Here is a 26,667-nt window from a genome sequence, read left to right as displayed (position 1 = left end):
TATTATTATTATAGCATGACTTTTGATGACTGGCTGTTCTAAGTTTGAAAATGTTTAGACAGTTTAACCCACTATTCCATTTCTATTTTTCCTAAAGATTGATGTTTCCTCTGGCTGGCCTTGGGTGTTGGCACCCTGTGTGCAAATCCTGCCTGTTCCAGTTCTAATGGGAGGTTTTCTGTTTTTCTGCAGGGTGCCCGGGTATGGCTGCGGGAGCAGGACCAGCTGCAGCCATGCACTGTTGGCCTGTGTGCCGATGGAAACGTGCGCTTCACCTCCGATTACGGCACCGTAAGTGGAAATTTGCACAGGGCTATGCTCTATGCCTATGCAGGAAGAGCACCTGGTGGCCATACATGGTGGCTTTCTCTATTCAGTGCCCTTCGTGAGAGCTGTCCTGTGTGCTTCCTTTGCCTGCCCTCTTAGGTCAGTTGCTTGGTAACTGACTGGGCTATCTTGCCCGTAGTGAAAGCTCAAATGAAAACATCTTCTTGGATTGGATGGGTAATTGATCCCTAACTGTAGTGTCCTCACTCTCTGGCCCTGCTTCCCTGCAGCTCTGAGGTAGGATGTCCAGTATTATACTACAGGGCTTTTGCCATTTGTTGTTACTTCCTCAAAAACATCTCAATCACCAAATCCATCAGAAATGTGACTTCCTGGAAGGAAAGGAGGAGCCGATGTTTATGAAACACAAGAGACTGGAAAACACATTTGAAACAGAGCAGCCCAATGCTTTATGGATAAACGTAACTGAGATATTGAGCGAGATATTTGTTCCTTGCACTTAATGGACAGATTTGGGGTTGAGGAGGAAACCTTCCTCACCTGCTCAGCCTGGCCTGGTTGGCACTCCCCACCTTGGGTTGTCTGCTGGCCAGGTTTTGCTTTATTCCTGATCATTGTGGGGACTTGGAGCAAGTCCTGGTCATTTTGTTTTGACTGTGGGCTTGATCTGAGACAAAATCAATTCATCACTGGAGAGAAAGTGGAAATCTTTGGCTGTGTTGTGAAGTGCTTGTGTAGTAATTTGATGGCTTGCTTGTAGTTAGGAGACAAAAAGCTGATATTTTCTTCTCAAATTAATAAAGATCTTGTTAATGCATGTAATGTTCCCTTTTAAACATTAACTGTTGTTGAAAAGGGGGATTCCAGAGGCATCTCTGCTGGGAGATCAATTTGTCTGTGCTTTCTCTCTTGCTTCAGGGAAATTCAGCCAGAGGCAGCTCAGCCACGCAGACCACAAGCCAGCCCAGCCCCACTATGTGCAAAGCTGGGGAGGGGGTGATATCTGGACTGTTAGAAGTGTCTGGAACTGAGCAGTGGGAGAATGAAGGTCCTCTCACTGGCATGGCTGGAGGTGGGAAGGGTCTTGGACGAGATTCTTCTTTAGATGGGCATGATGTATAAAGCCAGCCAAGAGCCTCGGGACAGGGTTAATAGATGATGATCTAGTCCTGCTAATCATTTAGCCTTGCATTCAGGGCCAGTTTCTCTTCAGGGTCCCATTTTCTCATGTGTTGTCTACAGGAGGAAATAAACAAGCTCTGACCCATCACACAATTATTTTTCATGCATAGCAACCTCTTGGCACAGGTACTCTAAACACCCGGGATCTTCTTCGGGACACTTGTGCACTCAGCTTTTTCCCCAGACATCTTTTTTATTGTTTCTTGTCTGGCCCAATGGCCACAATTGCTGACAGTGTGGTGGTAAGTGGGTAATTGCCAGGGAGATGCAAGGACAAATCATGTCATGCAGTTTTGGACTTGCCCCCTTCCAAGATTTGTCTGAGTCAGCAGAGAGAAGAGAGGCGGGGGTTTGCTGACTCATGGGTTGAGAGTGCTATGGTGGCTTTCCTCCTGATGGTCCAGTTCACATCGTACCTCTGCAGCTCATATTCTGAATTTAGGTGTCTTATTCTCCCATCCTGCTTCCTGGTGAGCTCCCTGCCCCTTGGGTACAGCCCCAGCTCCATGAGGATGATGCTGCGAGGGGGCAGGGTGACCTCATTCTGTCTGCAGCTTCCAGCTGCCTGGCTGCCCTTCTGCAGCAGCTGCAGCAGCCTGCAAGGAGAGGGCGGGAGAAAGCAGTTAGATCAATGCTATGGATGATGTGCTTATTCTCTAGGGGATCTGTAGGGTTCTTTGGTGGCACCTGGGGAAGCTGACAAGCAGGGGTGAAGATGAAACGGTGCCCCAGAAGGGAGGGAGAAGCCCAGTTTATTTGCAAGGATTACTATAGGCTGCCTGTATGAAGTATCTCGTTTTTCTGTCTTGGTTTTTGCCATCTAATGCAGCTTGAGGTGCTGGGTGGGAGATGGCACACAGCTGAAACTGAGAGTGGGAAGCAACCGAAATAGCATTTGTGAAATGCCAGCATCATGCCTGAGGAGGAGGAAAAGAGGGCTGGGATATGGCTATGGTGGAGGGGAAAGGCAGTTTCATCTCAGTTGTGTGCAGGGAGGTGAGAAGGATGACCCAATAGCTGAAGTATGGGCTATTGAGGAGGAGGAAACTCCAGCAGGAAGAATGTTGCAGCAAATGAGGCAGGAAGAGTGTATAGATAGAGGAGAGGACACTTCTAGAATGATGATAGTGGTTAATAGGTGTCACTTTGAAGGCCACATCAAATGCATACATGCCAGCATATGCACAGGAGATCTCTACTTTGGCTTCTCAACTGCTTTGCCTTCCTTTGCCCTTGACACAGCCACCAGACACTCTGTCTACCCCAGGATGAAACCTGGGATGTGAACAAGCTTAGCCTACACCATGCTGCAGTTAGAGGCATGATCCCACCTGTGCTTCTGTGCATGGCTGCTCCTGATCTGCTGGGCATAGCTCATCGCTCATACTGAGCACAGTGTGCAATACCTGTCCATGTGGTGCCCTGCTCTGGCCATAGGGACTTCACTAACAGCCAGGTAGCCCTGCACTGACCTGTCCTGGCAGTGCTGAAGATGAGGGGACAATTCTGTAGCAAAGGCAGGGAGTGTGCTATGTGGGTTGTGGCCAAGGAGCTCCAATAGGTAGGAACAAGAATGGAGAAACTGCTATAAAAATAGGAAACAAAACTGTGCCTTATTCATTTCCTTTTCCAGTGCTGAAATATAAAGAAAACCACTTGTTTCTGTAGGAAATCAGACTTGTATGCCCAGGTGACATGCTCTTATTTGTCCTTTTCCCTGTTTCTCCAGGTGTTCCAGTACCCCAAGGCCTCCCTTTCCGTAGAAAAAGTCTTGCCCATGCACCAGAGCAGCGTCAGTGGGGTAGAGGACATGTCCATGCTGGGAGATCTGCACGAAGCCTCCATCCTGCTCAACCTGCACCAGCGTTACCAGCAGGGTAACATCTATGTAAGTGCTGAGCTGAGCCTCGGCCCTGCTGGCTGACAAGTGTTGTTTATCTTTGGGGTTGCCACTTTACATGGGAAATACTGATTTAAGTTGTTTCCTGAGCATTGTTTCATGTGGATAAAAAGGGATTTTTTTTTTCTGCTTTGTGCCTTGTTAGCTCCATCAGCCCTATGAGATCCTTTTCTTACTATAGGGGCTTCTTTGCCTATGTAGAACTTCCAAAATGTGGCCTTCACCTATAGGATTTGTGTATCCACCACGAACATCTGTCACTTACTAGCTGGCACATGTGTTGCCCAGATTCCCTGTTGTTGCTGTTCAGAGGTTGTAGATGGCCAAGTAGACAGGAAAGAATAACAGGCTGTTGTTGTGTATCGCTCCTGCACTCAGCTAGGAAAGCAAACCTGTTGCCTGCTTTCCTGCTTTTACAAGGGGCTGTGCTTTTTTGAGTTGCTCTGCTCTCCTTGCACAGCAGAATACCAGCACATCTCATGATTTCCCTCTAGGCCCCAAGGAAAGAGGCAGGCATCAGGGGAGGGATGAGGGAGGGAGAGCACTCAAGGATGAGGCTGCTGGATAGCAGCGTGCTCTGTTTAGGCTGAATGTTGTGAAGACTGCCTTGGGCTGCTTTACCCCTACCTTGGCTGTCCATCCTCTGTGTGTACTCAGAATTTTTCAGATTATGACAGGAAAAATGTAAATATGTGTTGCATAGCAACTGTTCCTAAGGCAACCGAACTGTATGCACCTGTATTCCAGGAAATGGTCAATAAAGTGACCTGGTTTCTGAAGCACCTCCCGCTCTGGGACGAGGAGGATGAAGTACCGTTCTTACTGCGGCTGCCACCGGAAGTGGCACACTGCTGCCTCTGACCATGTCACCACAGCCCTCTGTTCCTCATCAGCACTAGCTCTGTGCCTCCTCCAGCCATGTGGAAAGGTGTTAATGTTCAGACGTGGTGCCATTTTTGCCTGCACGCAGGTGTATTTAGTATGTTCCTTCACAGCTAGAATATAGTAGGCCAGGGTTGCAGGTGAAGCTTTACCAAGGGGAGTTATGCCTATAGGTCAGGGCAAAAAATATCTGGAAGGAAATCAAGGAGATCAGAAACAGGCAAGAAATGTCTCTGGAGAACAAAATCACCTGAAGGAAAGGTAACTCAGAAGAACCAGTATTTAAAATAATAACAATAAATAAAAAGGAGGAGGAAGAGGATGGCAATTGGAGAACTTTTCCAAAGAAATTTTATTCCAACTCTATCAAGCTACTTCAGAAAATGCGAGCACAACAATAGCCTGCATCAGCTGCTCTCTTATTGTTTCTGTCACCAGTGAATTGTATTTCTGCCTACAAGGCTCTGTATCAGAGGGTCTTCAGGTCTTATTCCCTTCTTGCCCACTTATGTGGGTACTGCTGGTAATGCAGTGAGGCTTAGGTGATGGCTTGTCCCTGGTGATCTGTATTGCTGCTGTATTAAATAACAATTAAATAGTTTGGTGACTATTGCATCTTATTAGCCTGGCTTCTGGCTTCGGAGCTTGGCATTACAGTATAACAGCGAGAAAGCAGATGTCTTTCTCATCGCCAAATGTTCCACTTACAGCTTCTTCAATGGATGCATGCAAATCCTTTTATCTGTACGTGATGACTGGTAGTTCATGGTTTGGCAGTAATACTATGCAGTGCTCCAGGGGTTTCATCTGACACCCTGCTGAGAATGGCTGCTCCTGGAGTGGAGCAGCAGCCCTGTAAAGGAGGTTCCCACCTCAGTAGCAGGATTTAAGCTGGACGTTGACCACATTGTGCTAGGAGATAGCACCATTGCTCTGTACTGCAGCTCTGAGAATAACTGGATTTGAGCTGGCTGGCTGAACCAAAAACCAGAATGAATTTCCTTCTGACTTCACAAAAGAAAATGTTTGAAATTGGATAAATTGACTTCAGGTATTTTGTTTTAAACCTTGCAAACTCTTTTCTTAAATTGAAGTATTTTCAAATGAAATATTTTCAAAATAAAGTATTGAGAAAATGTCACAATATTTTGACTTGAAATCCTTGAGCTTCAGCTGTCAATCTCGATTTGGTTTTACCACGTGATTTAAGCTGCTCCAAACATCATTTTTTCAGCAGCAGCAGAATGACACACTTTAATGTCTCTTGTCTTCATGTCCCCTCTTTGTTCAGGAGCTGCTTGAACCCATCCAAGCCTCCTGCACTGGGGATCCTGGGGTGGAGCCGTGAAGGTGCCCCCTGACGCTCCTTAGTCTTAGGTTTATTTTTTTTTTCTGGAGCTTTATTTCCTTGCTGTGTTTTGTTTTCTCCCCTCAGACCAACATTGGCTCCATCCTGGCATCAGTGAACCCCTACAGGCCCATCCCTGGTCTGTATAGCATGGATGCCATAGAGCTGTACAGGCAGCACCGCCTGGGTGAGCTGCCTCCCCATATCTTCGCCACCGCTAACGAGTGCTACTGCTGTTTGTGGAAGCGTCACGACAGCCAGTGTGTTCTGATAAGGTCAGAAAGGGGGGAATTGGCTGCTCTCTGGCTGCATTACGTGCCGTGGGTGGGGGGGCTGTTACTTCAGTTTGTCCTGGAGCTGTGAGTGCAATGCATCTCTTCCTCCACAGCGGAGAAAGTGGAGCTGGAAAGACTGAGAGCACCAAGCTGCTGCTGAAATTCCTGTCAGCCATGAGCCAGACCTCCCTTGGGGCCCCCGCCTCTGAGAAGAGCACACATGTGGAGGAAGCCATCCTGGAGAGCAGGTGCATTTCGCCTCCATACCTGCAGCTATCACTTTGCAGGCACTATCTTCTGGGCAGTGCTTGTGTTTGGGCTGGTGGGCCTGAACAGAGGGTTAATACTCCAGCAAGGCTGGTATTTCTACACCCTTCAGTAGCTCCCCTGCCATGCCCACCCTCGAGCTGGCCCACAAATCATGGCACAGCCCTGGTCTCACATCTCCTGTGGCACAGTGCCCTATGGCCACAGATGGAGGGGACATGGATAACATCCCTCCCTGCGGCAGGGCAATGTGGACAGTTGGAAACTTTGGGAAAAAAATAAAAGCTCTTAAGTATGGCGCAGTCACGACTCAAGACTTGTTGTGATTAGTTGTTGTTCTATAATCTGCTATAATGATTAACTTCTGAATAATCCCCTATCTGCGTCCGTCTCAAGAAGAACCACGCAGCAGACAGATGGAGACATTTAAAAAGCCCGTATTTCTCAGGGTAACAACTGCAGTCGTTTTTTTGTTCAAAGCTGTGTATGTCTTAAAATTGAGCATGACGACATCCAGGCCGTGCTTGTAGGATCACCAGGCTCTGTGCTTGTCAGGCTTTCAGGTTATTTTAAAATTGGCTGCATTGCAAAATGGAATATTTTAATCCTGGGTTCTATGTGTCACTTTGAATGGTATTAAGTTTTTTCCCCGGTGCAAGAACCAAACTGCATGGTAACTCGCCCCTTCCCATCTGTATGATCTTCCTGGAGACTGGAAGGTGACCAAGAGACACCCATCCAAAGTTTGATAGATTTTTTTTTCGGTACTTATTTCTGAAGTGAATAATGTGACTCTCCTAGATTGAAGTTCCCAATTATGTAATTTGTATGTATTCCCTCAGCTTGGAAATCATGTGACTTGTATCAATCTAATCATGTTTTTAAGTAACAGGACCAGGACCCAACCAATCAGTGCAGAGCTGTTTGTTTGAAGATGTTTGCCTGTAATTTTAAGAGATTACTGAAATTGGCTTCTCTTTCAAAAGAGGAAGTAGAAAAAAGGAAAAAAGAGATGGTTTGAAGCTACAGTGTTTGCCCTAGATGGCGTTCCTGACCATCGTTAACAAATTACAGGCCCATTTTGTGGGGTGCTGCTGTATGAAGCACACAGCCTGCCAGAATCCTGCCATTTCTGAAGCCATACTGGTGGGGAATGCCCTCAATGGAACGAACACCAGCTGCTCACACTGATCAGGGTCTGATTTAATTAAGTCAATCCCAAAGGTTTAAAATTGTGTTGCACATGATGACAAATTGCTCTTGCCATCCTTCCTTGCCCTTGAGCTCTTCCTGCTTGTCCAGACTGGTGTTTTAACAAATGAATCTCGCACAGCAGTGTGTGCTGTACGAATGGCAGAAGACTGGACACAGGCTTTGTTGTAATGGTATCACATCACCACCCCCATCTTCATTGCCTTGTTTCTTGTAGCCCAATTCTGGAGGCCTTTGGAAACGCCAAGACAGTTTATAATAACAACTCTAGCCGCTTCGGCAAGTTCATCCAGCTGCACTTCTCTCAGCATGGGCACATCCAGGGCGGACGAGTCACTGACTGTATCCTTTTCTTTGGTGGACCAGGAATGGTTGGAGGGAGTGGAGAGAAGGAGGATCTCAGGGTGGGTCCAGAAATGGCTCATCACCATTTATTGATTATTTAGAAGGGTGAAACCAAAGCAAGTCAATTGCTCTTGCACAATATTTGGATGCAGAGAACAGCAGGAATTCAGAGCACCAATTACAGCTCCTCCTTTTGGGGTGCCCATCTCCAGTTTCCTTGAAACCTTAATCAAGGACAGGAAAGGGTGGATGTAGTCCAGTTATATTGTGCCATGACCACTTTCTTCCTTGTTTGCCCACGTAGCCCTATCCCAAAGGCTGTGACACATCTTTTGTCTGCATGGGGCAGCTGAAGCTGCATTTATTGATGCTGATGTTCAAAGCCGCCGATCACTGCAAACCACACCAATTTCCACTGGAGCAGCAGCCAGATGAATTTACTACTGCTGTAAATAACAGGCTGGAATTGTTTAGTCTCTGCTCTTTCTGCTGTCAGTAGATGAAAGATAGCTGTCTCTTGCAGAAACCCAGCAATCTGATGCAAGACTTACGTGAAATGCAGTCTCTTGGGTTGGAGTGGCCCCTCTAATCTCCCTAAGTAGCTCATCCTTTGTTAGGTTACCCCACCATTATGCAGATCCTGTCTTCTATCAGACCCTGCCCTTCTATATGTCTCTTTGGCACATTGTACCTCTGTGGAAAGGGAATAGTGACGAATAGCCATATATCATTTGAATGCTTTCTCCTTGATACGTGGTTCAGATTTACTGGAAAAGGTAGGTGTCACCTCTACCATAGCCATGTTGAAGCAGTGTCAGTGCTGCTGCTGCCTCCACCCCTGGGAGCAGAATGCAGACACCAGCTCTTCAGATGTTACCTCCACAACTGCACCAAGTGAGGAAGAGGGTGGTGGAGGAACAGGAGGTTCTGTATCTACTAGACCCTGTTCTCATGGCTTTTATGAACACCAGAAAGTCCAGAGAGGCTCTAAGAAAACAGGTTCAATGAGGGGAAAAGGAGAGAGCAAGTAATTAAGTTCCATAGAGGGGCTTTTGGTGGTACTACTCCAAATGTCATCAGCTGTGCTCTGATTCAGTTTACTTTACTTTTACTTCAGACTCTGTAGGCTCACTGAAAAGCAGGGCCAGAACCTGCAAGGATCCATTTCCCTGTGGGCACACTTTCAGTGAGTTACATGCTTAGCAGCACAGTCGCACAAGAAAAGATCTTGATGTACAGCTTGTTCAGGCAACATCACTGCTGAGCTGGAGGCAGCCTCTCTTGTGCATTGGTCCTAGAGATTTACCTGTATCCCATCCTCCCGCTGCCTTCGCAACCACAAGTGCAGCCTCTTCCTTCTGGCTATGCCTGCATTCTTTGTTTCAGAACAGAGTGGTACACCAGAATCCTGGAGAGAGGAATTACCACATCTTCTATGCTCTGCTGGCTGGTGTGAGCGGGGAGCTGAAAGGTAACTCCATTTTCTGGGGTATTGCTTAATCTCTTCTCAAGTCCAGCTGTAAAGCCTTGGCAACAAAGGGAAACAGTGGGGATCGTGTAGGTACTTTAAGAAAGCACAGAAAATATATTCTGCTCTTAAGCAAATTGCTCTTCTCTGTCTCCCTTTCTAAGCTGGCATCCCAGGCTGCTTCCCTTCCCCTGTCTGTAGTGCATTCCTACCTCTTGATCATCCTTTTCTCTCTTTGTAGATCTTTCAGTTCTCCTCTATTCTTTTTGAAAAGGAGGATCAAATCTGCAGATAGTATTCAAGATGTGGTTGTGCCAAATATATGCGCAGAGACCTAATTCAGTTTCTTATGTTTTGCACTGTGTTCTTTCTGTGCAATTTTCAGTAATCAGTTTTTGATTGCTGCTCAGCACTGAGACGTGTTCAGAAATATTACTGTGGCTCTCTGAACCAAGTGGAAATACTTAATTTAGAGGTCACTGCTCATTGCGTATACAGTTGACTATTTTTCTGTATGCTTAACAAGATTGAATTTCATCTTCTCTTTTTTCCAAGTCAGTTCAGTATGATAAGGTGCTTCTGTGACTGCAGGCAGCCTGGGGTTTGAACGTTTTAAATCATTTTGCATATCACTGCAAGCTTTGTTCCTGCACACCCCCTCGCCCAGTGCAGTCACTGTCTAGGTGCACCCTTTGAGGCATATGGAATCTATTTAGATGAACATACCCATTGTGGTGACCATACCCATTGTTTTAGGGAACCAATACTGTGGAAGGAAAAGATTGTTTGCTAAATAAACTTTTTTCTCTCTCTTCTCCTGCTTCCTTTGCTATTGCAGAGAGCCTCTCCCTCGCTGAGCCAGAGACTTATCGGTACTTGAGCCAGTCTGGCTGTGTGAATGATGAGAACTTGAATGACGGAGAAATGTTCACTAAGGTCATGGTGAGTTCTGTTCTAATCCTCCTGAGCTTCCTGGGCACAGTCTCATGGGCTAAGTGTGCTGCAGGACCTGGACATTACGGGCAGGATTGATTTGTCCTACACTAAAATATGGTGTTCAGCAATCTTTGAATCTTTTCCCTGCTCATGGTAAAAACAAGGCTCATAGAGTGTTCTTAGTGTACAGGAATGGGAGAGTCTGGGAAGCAGTCAAAGATGAATAATCATTTAGAACGATGGAGACTCTGGAGGATATGATCCTCACCCCTGTGCCCCATACTGATTCCTGAGAGCTCTCTACATGTCCTGATCCTAGAAATCTCACTTTGACCGTTTGAAAGGGAACACTTAGGCATTCTCCAGAGATGTTCTAGTTGTATCACCCCTGCAAATGGCATATTCTGAAATGCCACACAGATTTCTGTCAATGTCTGTAACTTTACCAGAGGTCGTGAGTTTATCAGGATCAATATGCAATTCACATTTTGTTTGACAAGTGACGTGTTATCAGCCCAAGGGCTCTACTGATGTACGTGGAACCAGATAGGCAAGGTGAGAGGAGGCAGCTTAGGATTTCAATAGCTCCCGCTTAGATGTGATTTAAAGGAAAGAAATGTCTCCAGTACAGCAGAGGTTTTCAATGACAACATGGCATTTATACTTCAGCTGAGAAGAGAACTCAGGGTGTAAGCGTGGTGGTTCCATTGTACTTTGGCTGTATCTACAGCCAACACTGGCTGTGTGGTTTTGTGTAGACTGCCATGAAGGTGGTGGACTTCAGCTCTGAAGAGATCCGAGACATCTTCAAACTTCTTTCTGGCACTCTTCACCTGGGAAATGTTGAGTTTATGACAGCTGGCGGGGCCCAGGTTACAACCAAAGCAGGTAAGTGGGACCCTCATGACTTGGTCAGTCGTGCAAAACCCCCATAGGACCCCCAACAAAGTTCACTCTGCAGTTCTTTCTCCCAGTCCTGACCAGCAGTGCCTTTGCCAGAGGATTCCCTGCAGTTTAGCCTTGCCTCCATTGCAACAGGAGGCATGGCTTCAAGCACAACATGGTTTAGTCGGGCTTGGATACTCTGAAACCAAGTTCACAATCTCACAGTTTCTCTTTTGCTTTGAAAGAGCAAGAAGAAATAGGAACAAGGAGGAGTTTTAGATTGTAGCAGAAATGCTAAATCATGGCCTGAACCAGTGATTTCCACCAGCACGTGGTGTGAAGGCAAGGCCAACCCAGGGGAGCTCAGGTGCATGCAGTGCATTGAGTGACCAGAAGAGGTGGAACCAGGATCCATCTCTTCCCTGACCTCACTTAAGTGTTGGCAGTAGAGGTAAGGGTATCTCATTGGAGATCCCTGCCTATCTGAGGTCTTTCTAAAAGTAAGCAGATTTTCTTCCTTTGTTTCTGTGTCTGTGGTTGCTGCGTTTGGGCTCATTCTCATTTGCTGCAGACAAAGATTTTGCCACCCTGCTATCTTTGTGGTACTTTCCATCACATTACAGCTTTACATAGATAAATCTATTTCAAATTTTTCTTTGAAGCACCTGCTAGTTTGCACTCTGTTACAGATAGCTGGCCTGAGCTGGGCTGATAAAGTGAGTCCCTAGACACATGGAGGTAATGAACATATATCACAAATGCTTTATGTCTGAAATTAATTTCATTTCTTCTGGACACGCAAGTTCAGCAATCTCATGCTGTGCTATTGTGCCTGTAGGAAAATGTACCTTCCCATTCAGTGAATATTTGCTGCTGCTGAGTTTTACCCTGTGTTCTGCTGTTCCTGTTGTTGGCAGAAGGGCTGAATTTAACCTGATTCTCTGAGCCCCTAATAGGAATTGACCCTGCCTTATAGTAGGTATGTGAGCACACAGCTTCAGGTGTGCCAAGGAGAATTAAGTAAAGGGGCTCCTCTTGCTGAGGCTTAGTTGCTTGCCTTAGAGGAATCACTGGGAATTCTATGCTGAGCTGCAGAACGTGGATTCCTTGACCTGATGGGGATCCATGCAGGGGGAAAAAAATGTGTCTATCTTTCTTGTTAGTGCTGAACATTGCCAGTGACCTCCTGGGCTTAGATGCCTTCCAGCTGTCTGATGTCCTGACTCAGAGATCCATGATTCTGCGTGGGGAAGAGATCAGCTCTCCCCTCACTGTGGAGCAGGTATGTATCCTAGTGTATTCTGCTACTTCTGTGTTTCCAGGCCTTCTATCACCCACTCAGGTTTAGAGTTCCCTGTTAAACCCATTCAGCTCTCAGCTGTGTCCTTCAGTTTTTTGCCCTTAGCAGTAGATCAGGTCCCATTGTTGCCTCTTCTGCTTTTTAGGCTTTGGGGACAGGCAGAGCACGATAACAGTTTTAGATCACCTTCAGACTCCAGGAATTGGTTGTGCTCCTGTCGTGCAGAGGGTGCATCAGATGCTTTGTGGTCATTGCATGTACGCATGCTTTTGCCTTGCGGAACTCCCAAGTTATCTTGCATTTATTGGAAGGTAACAACTGACACACAGTTACCACAAACCATCCAGCAGGTGTTAGGCTGTTACCCCACAGTAGCTTGTTTGTGTATCCACATGTGCAGAAGAGCTCACCAAACTTCTGTGTTCTTGTCTCCAAACCTGTACTGCCTGCTGGAGCCAGTCCTGCTAATCTCTTGTATTTCTCTGTGGCTCATTGCGGTGTTGTTCCTACCAGCTGTAACTCACGGTGCCACTAGTCACTTGAGGGCACTCTTGGTGTTTTAGGTCCGTACATAAATAACTGGTAAATCATCTTTTGTCATTAATAAAAGGCATGGTGCTGGGAAATGAGAGCTACTGCTATTAGGACAGAATAAGCATTGTGTTATAGCAAAATAAACATCTGTAATGGAAATCTTGGGCTAGCACAGACAGCAAAGGGTTATTGATCTGCCCTGTGCACTGGCAGAGAAGCCAGTGTTTCTGGGTTCCCTCTGACAGATGTCAGTCCAACCTTTCTTCTGATTTCCTGCCAAAGGTGTTTTCACAGCCTCTTTAAGTACATTTGCTCCAGCTGCACCGGAGACTGGAGCTGAAAAATGGCCCTCAGACAAGGCCGGCCTTTGGCATCCCAGCTCTTCACTTTACAAGCTTCAATTTATGATAAGTTTTTCACTTTGTATTCATTTTTCTCTAAATGGCTTAGGTACCATTGCTAGGTGAGCCTGTTGCACCGACCAGGAGGCCTATGGGGTTGTACAGGCTCTTAGCCCCCGTGTTCTGTGCTCACCTCTTCCCACTTGCTACTGTGGGAATGAGATGATGCTGCTGCCAAGGATTTCTTCTTCTGTAGCGGGCTTGCTGCCCATTTGAGCTTTGACATTTCAGTGGGTTGAATGGATGAACCCGCCTGAAGGCGGGCAGGGCTGGGAGGGTGAAAAGGGCCTTTGAGAATCTCATGCCATGTTGTGGGGGATGTGGTTTTGCTGTACAGCTGGATGGGGAGGTCTGGCTCCACTTGGATTCTGCAGGCAAAGGTGCTAGGGCGCTTGGGATCCTTCCCTGTCTTGATGCATGAGAAAGATCACCTGGTGGAGAGAAGAGATACCTGGAGAAGGCTTACGTGCCTGAGCTTTGAAATATGGAGAAGGAAGGTTGCTGTGTGCCTTAGACCTTGGGTTGCTGGAGAGCAGATGCTACCCCAGAGGGAGAGAGGAGGGAGAGTATCAGTGAGATTGGGAGGAAAGGAGGATCCAGCTGGTGGGCCTTGGGAGCAAGCTGAGGGACTGGGTGGATTCAGGTTCATTCAGTCAGAATCTTTACCTGGGGTCTTTCCTGGCTCCCTTCTTATCTTTGTGTTTGCTTCCTTTTGATAACCCTTCTTTTTGACCTCCTCTTCTTCCCAGAAACATAAGTCCCAGTTTTTTTATCTGAATAGCCTGTGTGTGGAAGGCCAGCATATGATCAGCCTCTTATGTTGTGGTTCTGTCTCATGTCTCTTTTTAATTGAAGGATTTGGGGCATGCCACTTTTGTTTAGTCCAAGATCTATCAAAAAGCACAACCAGCCCATTCCAGTTCCTTCTGTTTGAGAGTTCAGAAGTTCAGTTTCGGACATTCACCCCTACACTTAGACACAATTATCCACTCCATGTTAGCATTCACAGTTTAAGCTCTTTTTTTCTCTCTTGGTTATGATCACTGCATGGGATGTAGGATTGGCTCCAGGAAGGTCTCTCCACTCACCTCGTTGTGGGACATGTGTCCTGGCTGATGGTTGGCTTCCAGTGAGATGATGATGTTTTGGAGAGGCACCTGATAACTTGGTGGCAGAATGCTCTATTAGATTCTGCCTTGCTGGGTTTGAAAAATTGAGCTGACACCATCTGACTGTTCTACAATAGTACTAAACCAAGAAATCAGGATGTTCTGTGATTTTTTTTTTTTTTTTTTTTAAATGCTGTTTTGTATGTTGTTGCAAATACTGGCTCAAGTGGTGCAAATGACTGCTATGGGCTCTTAGTTGTGAGTTATTTTCCCACCTACCCTACTCCAGGACCTGTTTCAAAATATATTAGTGATTTTATTTATTTTTTTGCTACTTCCTTCAGCCTCTCAAGCTCAGTTACCTAAAGGTAAAACATGGTACATCCGTGCATGTCTGGCCTATTTGCAATCTTGAATATTGATTGTACCTATAAATACTGCGTCATATATAATCAGTACAGAGGCCAAGGCATCGAAAGAGGAATGGAGGGATCTGAATTCCTGTAGAGATTCCTGGTGCCCCTCATGCCTTCTGCTCTCCCTGTGACTCCTTTTTTTCCTCTGTGTTTACAGGCAGCAGACTCCCGGGACTCCCTCTCCATGGCGCTGTATTCCCAGTGCTTCTCATGGCTCATTAGCAAGATTAATACGAAGATCAAAGGCAGGGAAAACTTTAAGTCTGTGGGCATCCTGGATATCTTCGGCTTTGAGAACTTCCAGGTCAGGATTTTGTCTTTCACAGGGTGTGTTGGTTTTGGAGAGATCAGTTGATGCAGGGAGGATGTTCTGTAGGTTTGTATCCTGTGTAAGATAGCATAGGGCATTTTGGGACTTGTCTGCTGTCTCCTCCCTCTGGGAGTGGCAAAATCTGTTTAGCTGTCCATTTTTGGTACCTGTGTTTGTGCAGGCTGATGTTCAAGGTATGGTTTGTGACACAAACTCTAAGCAAATACTATTAATGCTACTTCAGTATTATATATACCTTTAGTATTACCTGTATCTGCTAGCTTTGTACTTACATGCAAAATAAATGTCCAGGTTTTACATGTACGTTATCTGGTTACCTTTATTTTGCCTTTTGCTGAGAATCTAGTGTGTAATGCTCCTGTTTGCAATTATGAGGAATGTGTGGTGAGCAATTATTTAGTGACTGCTCAGACATTTCAAAGAAGAGAAAGCCCAGTGGCCTAACCTTTACAGAACAGTGTTTCTTTTGTCTTAAGAAGAAATGTGATTGCCTCTAGCATCCTTTACTACCATTTAGGTCTATTGCGTTAACCAAGCATGAGCTACAAAAACTGTTCTCTTGATGGGCCTCCCCATACTGTCTTTCTCATGTCCATTTTGACACCCTTGTCCCTGTGCTCTCTGGCTTTGTTCCAGGCCTGGCACCTTCCTGTATCTGTTGCAGGAGATAGAGCAAGGACAAGACTATTACATTTAAAAATCTTTGTTTCTTCCCACAGGTGAATCGTTTTGAGCAGTTTAACATTAACTATGCAAATGAGAAGCTCCAGGAATATTTCAACAAGCATATCTTCTCCTTGGAGCAGCTAGAGTACAACAGGTGACAAATTGCTTTCGTGGGTGGTAGAAAGGAGGACTATATTCTTCCTTCGTGCTGTCCAAGCAGGAAAGGCAGCTGAGCCTTGGTGCAGCCCTGACTTTGGTGCATCTCTAAGCACCATCCGTGTGCTCTTTGCCAGCATAAGTCACTTGTCTCCAAGCAAAAGCTGTCTGTACTGTAGGATTTTGAGCCCTCCTGTTATCAAATGGTGAATCTGAGTCTAGCCCAGAAAGAACTTGGCTTAAGCAATGACTTTTTGCCAGGCTCTCAATCTAGCTAGCAAACCCTCCCCAGCACCTGAAACACAGTCCAAAGCAATTACAACATGTTATGGGTCTCCTGAAAGTTGTGGCTCTTTACATACAAGACTCTTCTATTAGACCTGTGAAAACTTCACCTTGATAGTGTGTCTGAACACGTCTTCCTGTTCTGTGCCTCTCCATTTGAGTTCATTGCTTACAGTCGGGTTGGTTGTTTCTGTCACTTGCTGAAGATAGGATCAGAGGGGTAGCTGCACTAGGTTAGTCAAAAAACCTTTCCTCTCTCCAACATCAGCTGAAAGTGGATGTCTAAAGGAGAGTGGGAGAACAAAGAAATGCACCAGATACTTTTTCCTAGTGTTTTCCCATTTTTTTCCTTTCACTTTTTCCTTAAGATGTACCATAGTTGGCTGTGGTTTCATGTACCTCGTGTCTGGCACACAGTGCTGCCCTCTTCCGTGAAGTTCTACAGTCTTTCCAGAAACCCATGTCAACTTCCAGTGATCACATATCGTGTAACAGCAACTCCCAAACTCACCCACTTATTGCTACCTATTGGTAGATATCTGACAGCTCTTTCTGATCTAAAGTTTCCAATGCTGTGAAAATATCTCTTTTCCTCAGCAAGGAGACTTTAATCGGACTGTTTCCTGAGGTTAAAGAGCACAGGGCCTTCTGCACAGTTGTTTTTCCTTTGTGAGCTTCATGTTGGATTGTACTTTGTAAAGTACCTGGGATGCTCTAGATTATTGCAGCTTCTAGAGGAGCCTGCTAGAGAACTGCTTCAGTTCTTGCTCTGAAACAGAAGCCTTTATGTTTGTGAATGAAGCAATTGAGTAGGGTCAGTGAGGGCAAATGAGAGCAGCCGTGTAAAAGGAGAAGCTGAATAGGCAATTCATGAAATTCTAAAGATTACAAAACTGCAAGGCTATTTATGTACTCACTTCTCAGGCCAACTCCTGCAGGAAGCTTGTGTTGGGAATGGTAGCATTGCAACAAAAGATTTTTTTTTTCAGATGATTACATAGGAGTTTAAATTCCATGACTGAACTTTGGGAAGAATGAGAGCATTTTGTTATTGACTACTCTTCAAGTTGTTGTAGGGTGATGTGATTAAAGCTCATCATCCACAGTACCTGCCCTGCTTCTTTGGGTTTAGTAAGTAGCCCTATGTCATTCAATCAGACGAAAGTGATCTGTGACACCCGAGACACCTTGACTCAATGGTGATTGCAGAAATCTCTACTTTCTTCAGCTCTGGAAGTACTTAATGTGCTCAGAAGAAATCCAAGAGGCCTTTTGGTAAAAAATATATGGCCTTTCTGATACACATTATTGCAAGCATTTAAAGCTGCGAGCTGGAATTTTTGTCATTAAAGCAATAAGATTCTCTCTTCCATGTAAGGGGTAGATAGTTTTTTTTTCCATTCTTAAGAACTGATTCCACTTGGCTGCTCCCAGCTGTTGGCCACAGATTTCTGAATGCTGTAGACCAGAAAGTATGACACCTGGGCTGAGGGCTTGTAGGGAACACTTCCACTGTCTTCTTAACATTAGCCTTTACCTGGAGGAACTCTGTGTGAGAAAATCACCTGTTGCCTGTAGTCTTCCTTGCAAGTGTCTTTCTTGGGCACAGGATAGCTCAGCTCCTGTAAATCCTCCTCAGTCCTGGGAAAGCCATTCTCAGCCACTTCTCTCCTGTAGCTCAGGGCATTGGTTCTTCCTTTTCACTTATTTTTCTGCTTGTTCTTGACTGTCAGGGAAGGGATAAACTGGGAAGCTATTGACTGGATGGATAATGCGGAGTGCCTGGACCTTATTGAGAAGGTGAGCAACTGTCTGGGACAGATTCCAGGGATCATGGTTGTGTTTGCAGATTGTCTTAGGGCCATCCATGGGGTCTCTTGATTTTTAAAAACAAGTGGTTGCTTAAGACCTCTTTCCTTTATATTTGCCAGAAGCATGAGCTGTTTTAGCCCTAGTCCCAGCTCAGGAAAATGTATCCGTGCTTTCAGCTTGAGCTTTGCTGGGTATAACGTGTGGGTTATTGCTCACCACATTGTTCTAATCTCTGTTTCTTGGCTTGGTGCTATGTAGTTCAAGCTTTTGCTGTCTGTGAAAGCCTGTCTCTTGTTTGGCTGCAGAAACTGGGTCTGCTGGCTTTGGTGAATGAAGAGAGTCGATTCCCCAAAGGCACAGACAACACCCTTCTGGAAAAACTTCACAGCCAGCATATGGTAAGTAAGAAAATAACCCGACAGGCAAATGATCAGTATGTTAGCCCCATCAGCATTTCAAAGCTGAAAGTGAAGGTTCTGTTGATGTAAAATATGTGCTTTGTGCAAGAAACTTGAAATGCCCTAGGCTCGAGTCTGCAAGTGTTTAATAAGGCTGCGCTGAACAACAGTAATAAGTGAAGGAACCTGCAGATGGTTTCTTGCACACGGAGAGGGAGTGTGCAGGCTGCAGGTGGAGGTCTGACTTTGTGGCATGGGATGGAGGTCAGGTTCTGCTGATCTGTGATGGGACGTGCAGCAGCGCCGTGGGCACAGGATGCGGCCGCGTGGCGTGGGTGGTTTTCTTCTGCCAACTGACTCACAGCAGCCTGCTCCAGAGCACGTCAAATCTATCTCCTGGGGCTGAGGATGGTTTTTGCTTCGTGACTTTTAATGGAAACTCTCTTATTGTTCTTAATTAGTTACATTCTTTCCTCCTCTTTCTTGTGTTCTGGACACAGGAGTAGGAGGGCTCTTTCCTGCAGGTCAAAAAGTTATCCTGCGGACACAACAACCACAGTGAGATCAGTGTAGCAATCCTGTACCCTGTCTCCAGTACAGCCACCACTCTGTTCATCATAGCAGACGAACAGAGTCCTAATAGACTGAAAACAAAGCAAATCAAATGCTGTAGCAGGCACTGACAGAACAATTCACTATTTTAGCAATAGCCATGTTGGCCAGTAGGTTACCCGCTCCCCTAATTAAGGGTTCATCCTAGCCTGAAAACATACTACTTTATATCCTTTATCAGACATTTTTTGCTGGCATAGATGCAGATATTCTCATTTTTCTCATGAAATATTTTTTTAGAAATATTTCCTTTCTTTAGGCTTAAATGGATGCCTTCAGGTCAGTCCACTTCAGATTTCTCTTACACATCTCAACCTTTAGTATAAGAATGCCTGATTTAGCTTCTCATTGGTATTTTGTGTATTTTAATATATCGATATTTTAATATGTCACTTATCTTGTATTTTCTTTGTTAACTGTCCCAACCTCTTCAGTTTGTCTCCAGATGGAGAAATTTCAAAGCTCCTCTTTCTTTCTGCTGTTTGTCTCTGAACTCCTCTAGGTGTTTTCCCTAATCTTTTCTGAGATAAATAATCAAACCAGAAAGCTGTTCCCTTGGTAAGAAGGTGCCTGTTTACTGTACAGCAGCATGAGACTGTCAGTATTATTTTGCATTCTTTTATGCCCCATGACATTTTGGTTGCTGTTTTTGGTGATTTCTGTACATTAAGTGGCCTTCTCATTAAGCTGTTCATAGTGTCACCTCTATCTGCTTTGAGGAGATAGCAGTTAACGTGGAACCCCAGAGCCCATAGGAGAGAGAGAAGAACTCTGTGAGGAGCTAGAGCACAGGGAGGAAAGAAGAGTGAAGTAGACAGTGGTCTGGAATTGGTATTTTTAGAAGGCTAAGTGTTCTTTGTACTGGTCAAGTGTCTGTGGTAGGCTGGAAGAGTGTTAGAAGGCATCCACTCGCTTGCAGGAAAGCCTGATGGATCTTGCAGGAGAAAAAGCCATCTTCTATGTTTTCTGTAGATTGCAAAAGGGGGAAGAGCATAAAAGCTGAGACTTAAGAGAATATGACCTTGTACAATCAATAGGTGTACAAAGGTTAGGCTTAATAAGATTATCGCAATGGAAAGACTATCAAAATAAATGGAAATGCTCACCGGTGTCATAGGCTTACAGTAAAACTCCACAAGGAGCAGTCTCCAGAAAGAGATCCTTCCTCAGTGGCAGTCAGCACTTAAATGGGATCTAGGAGAGATGGAGCCAGGCTCCACACTTTCTAGTAGCACAGCTGAATTGCCTTCACCTGTGTTCCCACAGCTTGCCTCAGGTGGTCAATCAGAGGTTCAGGCTGTGATCAACAGTTCCCCTACAGACCTCTGACTCTGGGTTGAATAGCAATAGGGGAGCTGGGAGAAGGAAATTGGAGAATTGTAGGCATGGATGAAACATACGAACCTAATAGCTGGGAGCTGGGCAAGCGTTTGGCAGTGAAATCCACTTGGGGTTACTAATCAGACAGACCTTGTGGAAATAATCAGAGTTGTAGAGAGCGGGAGTATAGAAGTATCATGAACTTGCGTTTTTCTTACTCTGCATAGCCAATGCTGAAGGCAGAATGCTCAGCTGAATGGATCACTGATCTCAAGTAATGTGGCTGTTCTTGCGTGTCTAGGGGTTATCATGTAAAACGGGGGAGGGGGGAAAAAGGGGGATTGGAAGAGCTAATAAGAGAAAGGAAAATTAATGTGGAAAAAGAGGAAGAGAGGTGCAAAGGAAGATGAAATATAGAGGAAAACAGGAGATTGATATGTACCTCTTTTGACAAATACATAGGAGTTCTGCAAAGCTGCCATCTTCCCTGCATCCTGATCCCATGTACTGCACCACGTGGTTTGTGTGGAGCCGAAATTTCATGGGTGTCAGACATGCAAGAATTAACATTTCATCCATGGCATGCCTGCCCAACCTTGATTCTGCAAGCCCTTGCTCACATGAGGAATGCCTTGAAGGACTGGATTTTTCCATCTTATGGGAATAACATATTTGCAATGCAGATGCAGATAACTGCTGCACATGTGATCAGGCTCTGCAACAAGTAAAGTCCTTACCCATCTCAGCATTGCCATAGTCACGGCCAAGCTCCTGACTAATCCTATTTATTCCTGCAGTGACGTTAAGATGCTTTTTCCCTTTCATTTCAGAGCAATCCTTACTATGTGAAGCCTCGAGTGACAGATCATCAGTTTGGCATAAGGCATTATGCTGGTGAGGTAGGTGTTCACAGTGTATCTATGAGATGCTTGCACCTGGGTGTGAGGTCATGGAATATTTAGATTTCCAAAATGAGGAATCTCTCTGAGCTGTGTGTATGCCTCATACCAGAGCATAGGAGGTGCAATGGGCTTGAAACAGCATGTCATTTTCAATCGCTATATCCTCTAAGTCTGAGAGGAAGGAAGGGCTAAGATTCTCATAGGCTCTCAGCTGCTGAGCAGTGGTAGCTGGGAGCACAGGGCACTACGTGGCACTGGTGATATTTCCTGACACAAATGGAGTAGCTTGCACCTTGCAGAGGATTTCCCCACTTGTTGACTGCAGGGCGTTTCTCTGCAGCTGCTACACCTTAGCTCCTGGCTTTGAGGTTGGTTTTCCTTGTTTGTTTAAATTGATGGCTAAAAGCCACCTTTCTGCTAGTAACTGCTGAGCTCTGGAACTCCTTCTTTGATCCTAAGAATTGAGCTCCTGACATGTGCCTGCAGCATTACTTTGTAGCTCTGCTGGAGGTCTTATATATTGGCATGCTAACGCAGAAGCGCTTAATGACTTGTACTGCCCTGTTCCAGCAGCTCTATCTTTGTTGCAGGTGCTTTATGATGTAAGAGGCTTTCTGGAGAAGAACAGAGACACCTTTCGAGATGACATCTTAAACATGCTGAAAGACAGCAGGTATGTATGTCCCCCTTATGCTTGAGAGGAGCCCACATCTGCTGGACTGGAATAAGCCATGTTCACCTAATAACCAGAACAAGTATAAGAGTTTCTTGCCTTTGTGTAGAGGCCACTTGGTTTCCACTCTGCTTGTTAGTCACGGGCTCTCATAAAAGCATAGAATCACTCAGGTTGGAAAAGACCTTAAAGACCATTGAGTCCAACCATGACCTAACCATACTACCCTCCAACCTGAGCTGTTGCTGGGAGACCAGGCACTGTCCCCAGTATTATACCCCAGTGCTGCAATGTGACCTTAGAGAAATGGGCTGTTTTAAAACTGTGAAACAAGGGCTGCAAGGCAGAGATGGGACCTTGAAGATAAAGTGAGGTGTTAAGTAAGGTGGTGCACCTCAGAAATGTTTGTGCTGCTGCTTGACCACATGCCTCTTACCAGAGTCCGTATAATTATTGCTTTTGGTCTCCAAACTGCTGAGGCTGTTTCAGATCGTGTCTGCCCTGCTGCAGAGTTTGCGCTGTGAGAAGCCTTGACACAAGCTGAGGGAGCTGAGAGAATGAGCTGCTCTTGATTGCCTTACTCAGACAGCAACATCTGGGTAACATTTATACAGGGCTTTAAGCCAGAATTGCGGTCACTATTGTCCAGCACTGCAGAAGGACTTGATATTTCAGCAAACCAAGAAGGGAAATTCTGCTAGAAATACTCATAACAATCACAGTGCTTGTGCCATTTTGTAAGAACTCATCTAAGGAGAGGTAAAATGGTGTAGAAGAACCCACAGAGATGACTTACACTGAGTAGCCCTAGAATCTCTCTGGTTCCAGAAGAGCTGTACTTGCAACAACATAAGCATGTCTTGGGCACCACAGGTGCAGCCACAAAAGCTGTTCTGAAGAGGGACCAGCACAGTGTAGCTGGAATACCTTGCAGGATGCTTCCCCATGAGATGGGGCGGTACCCAAGAATGAGAGCCATACACTCACAGATGGCAGGTGCCTTGTGTCGTCTTTAATTCTTTTCTTCACCCTTAGGCTGGACTTCATCTATGACCTTTTTGAAAGAGTCTGCAGCCGTTGCAATGAAGAGACGCTGAAGATGGGCACCCAGAGGCGCAGACCGACTGTCAGCTCCCAGTTCAGGGTAGGATGTCTTCCAAGAGAGCAGAAGGCTGCTGGGGAGGAGCAGATGGGTAAAGCGAGGCCTGCAGCCAAGAAAAGTCATTCATTCTCCTTTTGTGTCCAGCAGTGGAAATGTGCAGGAATGTGGTAGAGCTAAAAAAAGACAGTGCCACTGCCCCAAGGATTTCTCTGCATAGTGTAAAATGCGAGATGTTAAGATTGGGTGGAGTGATGGAGAAAAAGAATATCAATTATATTTTTTTATCTGAAGCTCTTAAGGTTTTTCGATCTCTCATGTTGGTTTGGTGCTTCAGTTAAGCGTGTGTGTTCTGTTCAGGCTGCATCTTTCACAGGTATAATGTCAATCCCAATAAGACCTTGTTGGGCAGACCTTGCGGGTATGAATCTATCCACCAAGACTGTCTGCACACTCTTGTTAATTTCACGGTTTTAATTTCCTTTATTTAAAGTTTAAAAGATGTGTAAAAATAATTTGAATTGGCTATGAAGTTCAGAGAGCAGGGATGGACATGTACGCAATGTTATGGGAAGCTGTGGGTATATTTTGGATGGGAAGGGACAGTCTGGATTATTGAGGGCAGGCTCAGTAATACTACTGATGGTGTGGTAGAACAGCTTTACTCTTTTACTTGATGAACATGATATAAGGAAAAGTTTTTGGTAGGAGAGTCAATGGAAAATATCAGGAGTGGGTGGCTGCATGAAAAGTGTATCAAATGTACCCCTTCCTTTCCTGTAGTCACCCATCCCCATTTTGTCTTGCTGCTTTTTAGGATTCTCTCCATTCCCTGATGGCAACGCTTAGCACTTCCAACCCGTTCTTCATCCGCTGCATCAAACCAAACACAGAAAAGGCAAGTCTTTCATCCAGCAGAATGCATGCATGTGGTGAAGGCACCTGTGAGCACTTGCAGAAACGCTTGCCCAGACCAAACAGGGAATAAAAGCAATCCCCCCTTCTAGTTGCTCTATGGTTGAGGAAAAATATACCTTCCAACTGATCAGATTAAAAAAACCTGCATGCTGAATAAGGTGCAGCTTTTCACCACCTCCTCCTGTGCTTGCAAATCCTGGAAGATGAACTGGGCTTGTGCAGAGCCCATTGCTGTGGTAGAAGAAGCAGTGACTCCTGTTTGTGGTGCCTACAGAACTTCTGGAATGCACAGCTTGTGTGGTGGGAAGCATCTCCTGCAGCTCCCTGGCTCCGAGGCAGAGGAGGTGGATGCTTCGTGAGCAAGTCACTGTGCTTAGAGACAGGCTGGCTCCTGTTGTGCTGCGAACCATGGCAGGAGTTCTGCAGCTAAATAGGTTGGGTGGGGAGCCCCAAGCTGATAATTTTCTTTGTGTATTTTGAAACCGTGTGTGATACGGCAGAGAAAAGCCTGCTGGGATCTGTGTGCCAGGAAGAAATCTGCGGTTTGTCTTTGGTTTTGGCAGTAAAAGGCTGATGGGATCTTCTGCATGGCTGCGAAGACATCTGAGTCAGAGTTATGCATTTTGTGTGTATCAATATATTATATCATTGCTGTGCTGCCACAAGCTGAATGTGACTGCACTCTGCAGACCTTTTTTGCAGGATCTGCCCAATTCCCTTTTGTCATCCCTTTTCCTGCACCATGCAGTGCTGGGAGGTTGCTTTCCTAATAAGCCAAAGCTCACCCTTTTCCCTTGGTGCTCCCAAATAAGCAGAGTTAACCATCTAGAAATGGACATACAGGCTGTGGCTACCTGTGCTCGGAGGAACCATGCAGGTCAGCAAAGAAGTAATAGCACACTTTGTCTCTCTTCTGTTGTATTTTTTCAATCTGGATCACAATGCAGGCACCGAACCTCTTCAATCCGGATGTGGTTCTCAATCAGCTCCGGTACTCAGGGATGCTGGAGACAGTGAAAGTCCGGCGAGCAGGTTTCCCTATCCGATGCCTTTTCCAGGACTTTCTCAGCAGGTAATTGCTGGTATTGTATCACAAGCTGTAACAGCGCCAAGATACACGACTTCAGAAGTTTGTTCCCTTCGCCATTACTGATACGGATCATTTGTGTGATGTTTTTCTAGCCAGGCCCTTACTGACCATATCCTAGATCCATTTGAGTATACTTATGGAGACTGCCAGCCTTTAGGGTAAAAGTAAGAATGTTCAGGTTGTGTGTAACTTTGCCGTAGGTTTGGTGCTGTGATTCTATGAGAACCAGCTGTTCACAGTATGTAAAGAGACTGTATCAAGTTTAAGACCTTTAATATGGCAGGCCGAAGGAAATGTTAATGGCAGTATGATTGATGGTTAATATTGAGCGTTGCTTCCTTTGTGTTTTGGAACATTATAGGTGACCCTTATACTGAACAAAATAACTTCTGCATGATGAAGGCATATGCTTCAGAAATATAGTTGTTCTTTATTGAAAAATGCAGTTGAGTTGGTCCCAATTACTGGGATTGCAGCAGTAACTGCCAGCACAGTAGGAACAGAAAAATGGAAGGAGGAATGGAGGTTTCCAGATTGGAACGGAGACTTCCAAATGAAGAAAGGTGGTTTTAGCTGGGATCTGTCTCCTAGAGGGAGAAGGACTGATGGGAAAAAGATCGTAAGAATCATGTTAATAGATGGGGTGGAGGTGTGAGGGCTAGTGTCATGCATAGTCTCATGAGATTTTGTTTGGTTCCTAGGTACAAAATGCTTGTGAAGGTACCAAGTTTCTCAGACGACAACAACAAGGCTATATGTGCACGCTTTCTTCAGGCCTATGACAGCAGCAAGAAAGAATGGCAGTTGGGTAAAACCAAGGTACTTCAGTGTGGGGCAGGGCATGGCTTTGTTCAAACTACAAGAGGATGTGATTGCATCCACTGAGTTGTTGTTTGTTTTTTTTTTCCTGGGAAAAAGCATTCAAACGCTTGTTCTCACTTGCTTAACTCAGGTTTTCCTCTCTTCTGGTGAATGCTTAACACTTCTGCCATGGCCTTCATGGTGATGGTGTTTTTTTCTCCAGACAACCACCTGGAAATGTGCCATTATCTCTCATGTAATGGGAAGGGACCTGTGGGATTCATTCTGAGTTTTTTTTCAAGTTTTGAGACGGCTTCATAAAAAGGTGTGAGGTACATTGCTGGGAGAAGGGAACTGCCTCTGACATAACTTTACACATACTCCAATAAATTATTTGAAGAATATGCCGAGATAGATGGTATCCAGTGCAGACAGCATTATAAGCAGCGGGTGTACAGTCCACATCCAGAGCAGATGATGGTTCACTTTCTAAGGCCTTGCTTTGTATGACTGCAGTAATGTTCTAGAAAGAAGCTTTTCTCATTTTGGTGTATTCCCAGCCTGTGATTCAAGTGATTTCCATGTTTGATTTGGGAATCTGCTTTCTCCTCACTGGTCTCTGCAAACCAGGAACCATTTCAGTCATTCTTGTCCCTAGATAACCCGTGCTGCTTGGGTAGCTGCCATTCTCGCAGGACTTGAGTGTTAAAGCCTGTGTGGCATGTGTGTGTGCTGCAGAGCTGCTTTGCTCAGAGAAAGGAGTTGCAAGAGCTGGTAAACAGGGAGCTTGAACTTTCTTCCTATTATGATGGGATAGAATATGTCTCGATAAAGAAAAGAGCTGTGATTTTTTTTT

The 26,667-nt window shown here is 45.3% G+C and overlaps 1 protein-coding gene across 1 annotated transcript; it reads left to right on the top strand.

The window, feature by feature from the left end:
* Nucleotides 1-111: 111 nt before the first annotated feature.
* On the top strand, nucleotides 112-26,628 carry LOC100548805 (myosin X-like; the record flags this gene model as incomplete). Its single annotated transcript, XM_031554293.1, has 20 exons — nucleotides 112-291; nucleotides 3,200-3,358; nucleotides 5,688-5,875; nucleotides 5,989-6,123; nucleotides 7,572-7,696; nucleotides 8,462-8,475; nucleotides 9,086-9,170; nucleotides 10,006-10,109; nucleotides 10,862-10,991; nucleotides 12,152-12,270; nucleotides 14,906-15,052; nucleotides 15,799-15,899; nucleotides 17,920-17,986; nucleotides 18,304-18,396; nucleotides 21,159-21,227; nucleotides 21,821-21,903; nucleotides 22,939-23,047; nucleotides 23,820-23,900; nucleotides 24,868-24,992; nucleotides 25,712-26,628. Coding segments are annotated over 20 exons (2,298 nt in total), but the record flags the coding sequence as incomplete, so codon positions are not given.
* Nucleotides 26,629-26,667: the final 39 nt, after the last annotated feature.

The sequence above is a fragment of the Meleagris gallopavo genome, chromosome 7, assembly GCF_000146605.3.
Source record: "Meleagris gallopavo isolate NT-WF06-2002-E0010 breed Aviagen turkey brand Nicholas breeding stock chromosome 7, Turkey_5.1, whole genome shotgun sequence".
Taxonomy (NCBI): Eukaryota; Metazoa; Chordata; class Aves; order Galliformes; family Phasianidae; genus Meleagris; species Meleagris gallopavo.
Note: the sequence above shows the minus strand (reverse complement) of the source record. Positions and strands in the feature narration are given on the sequence as shown.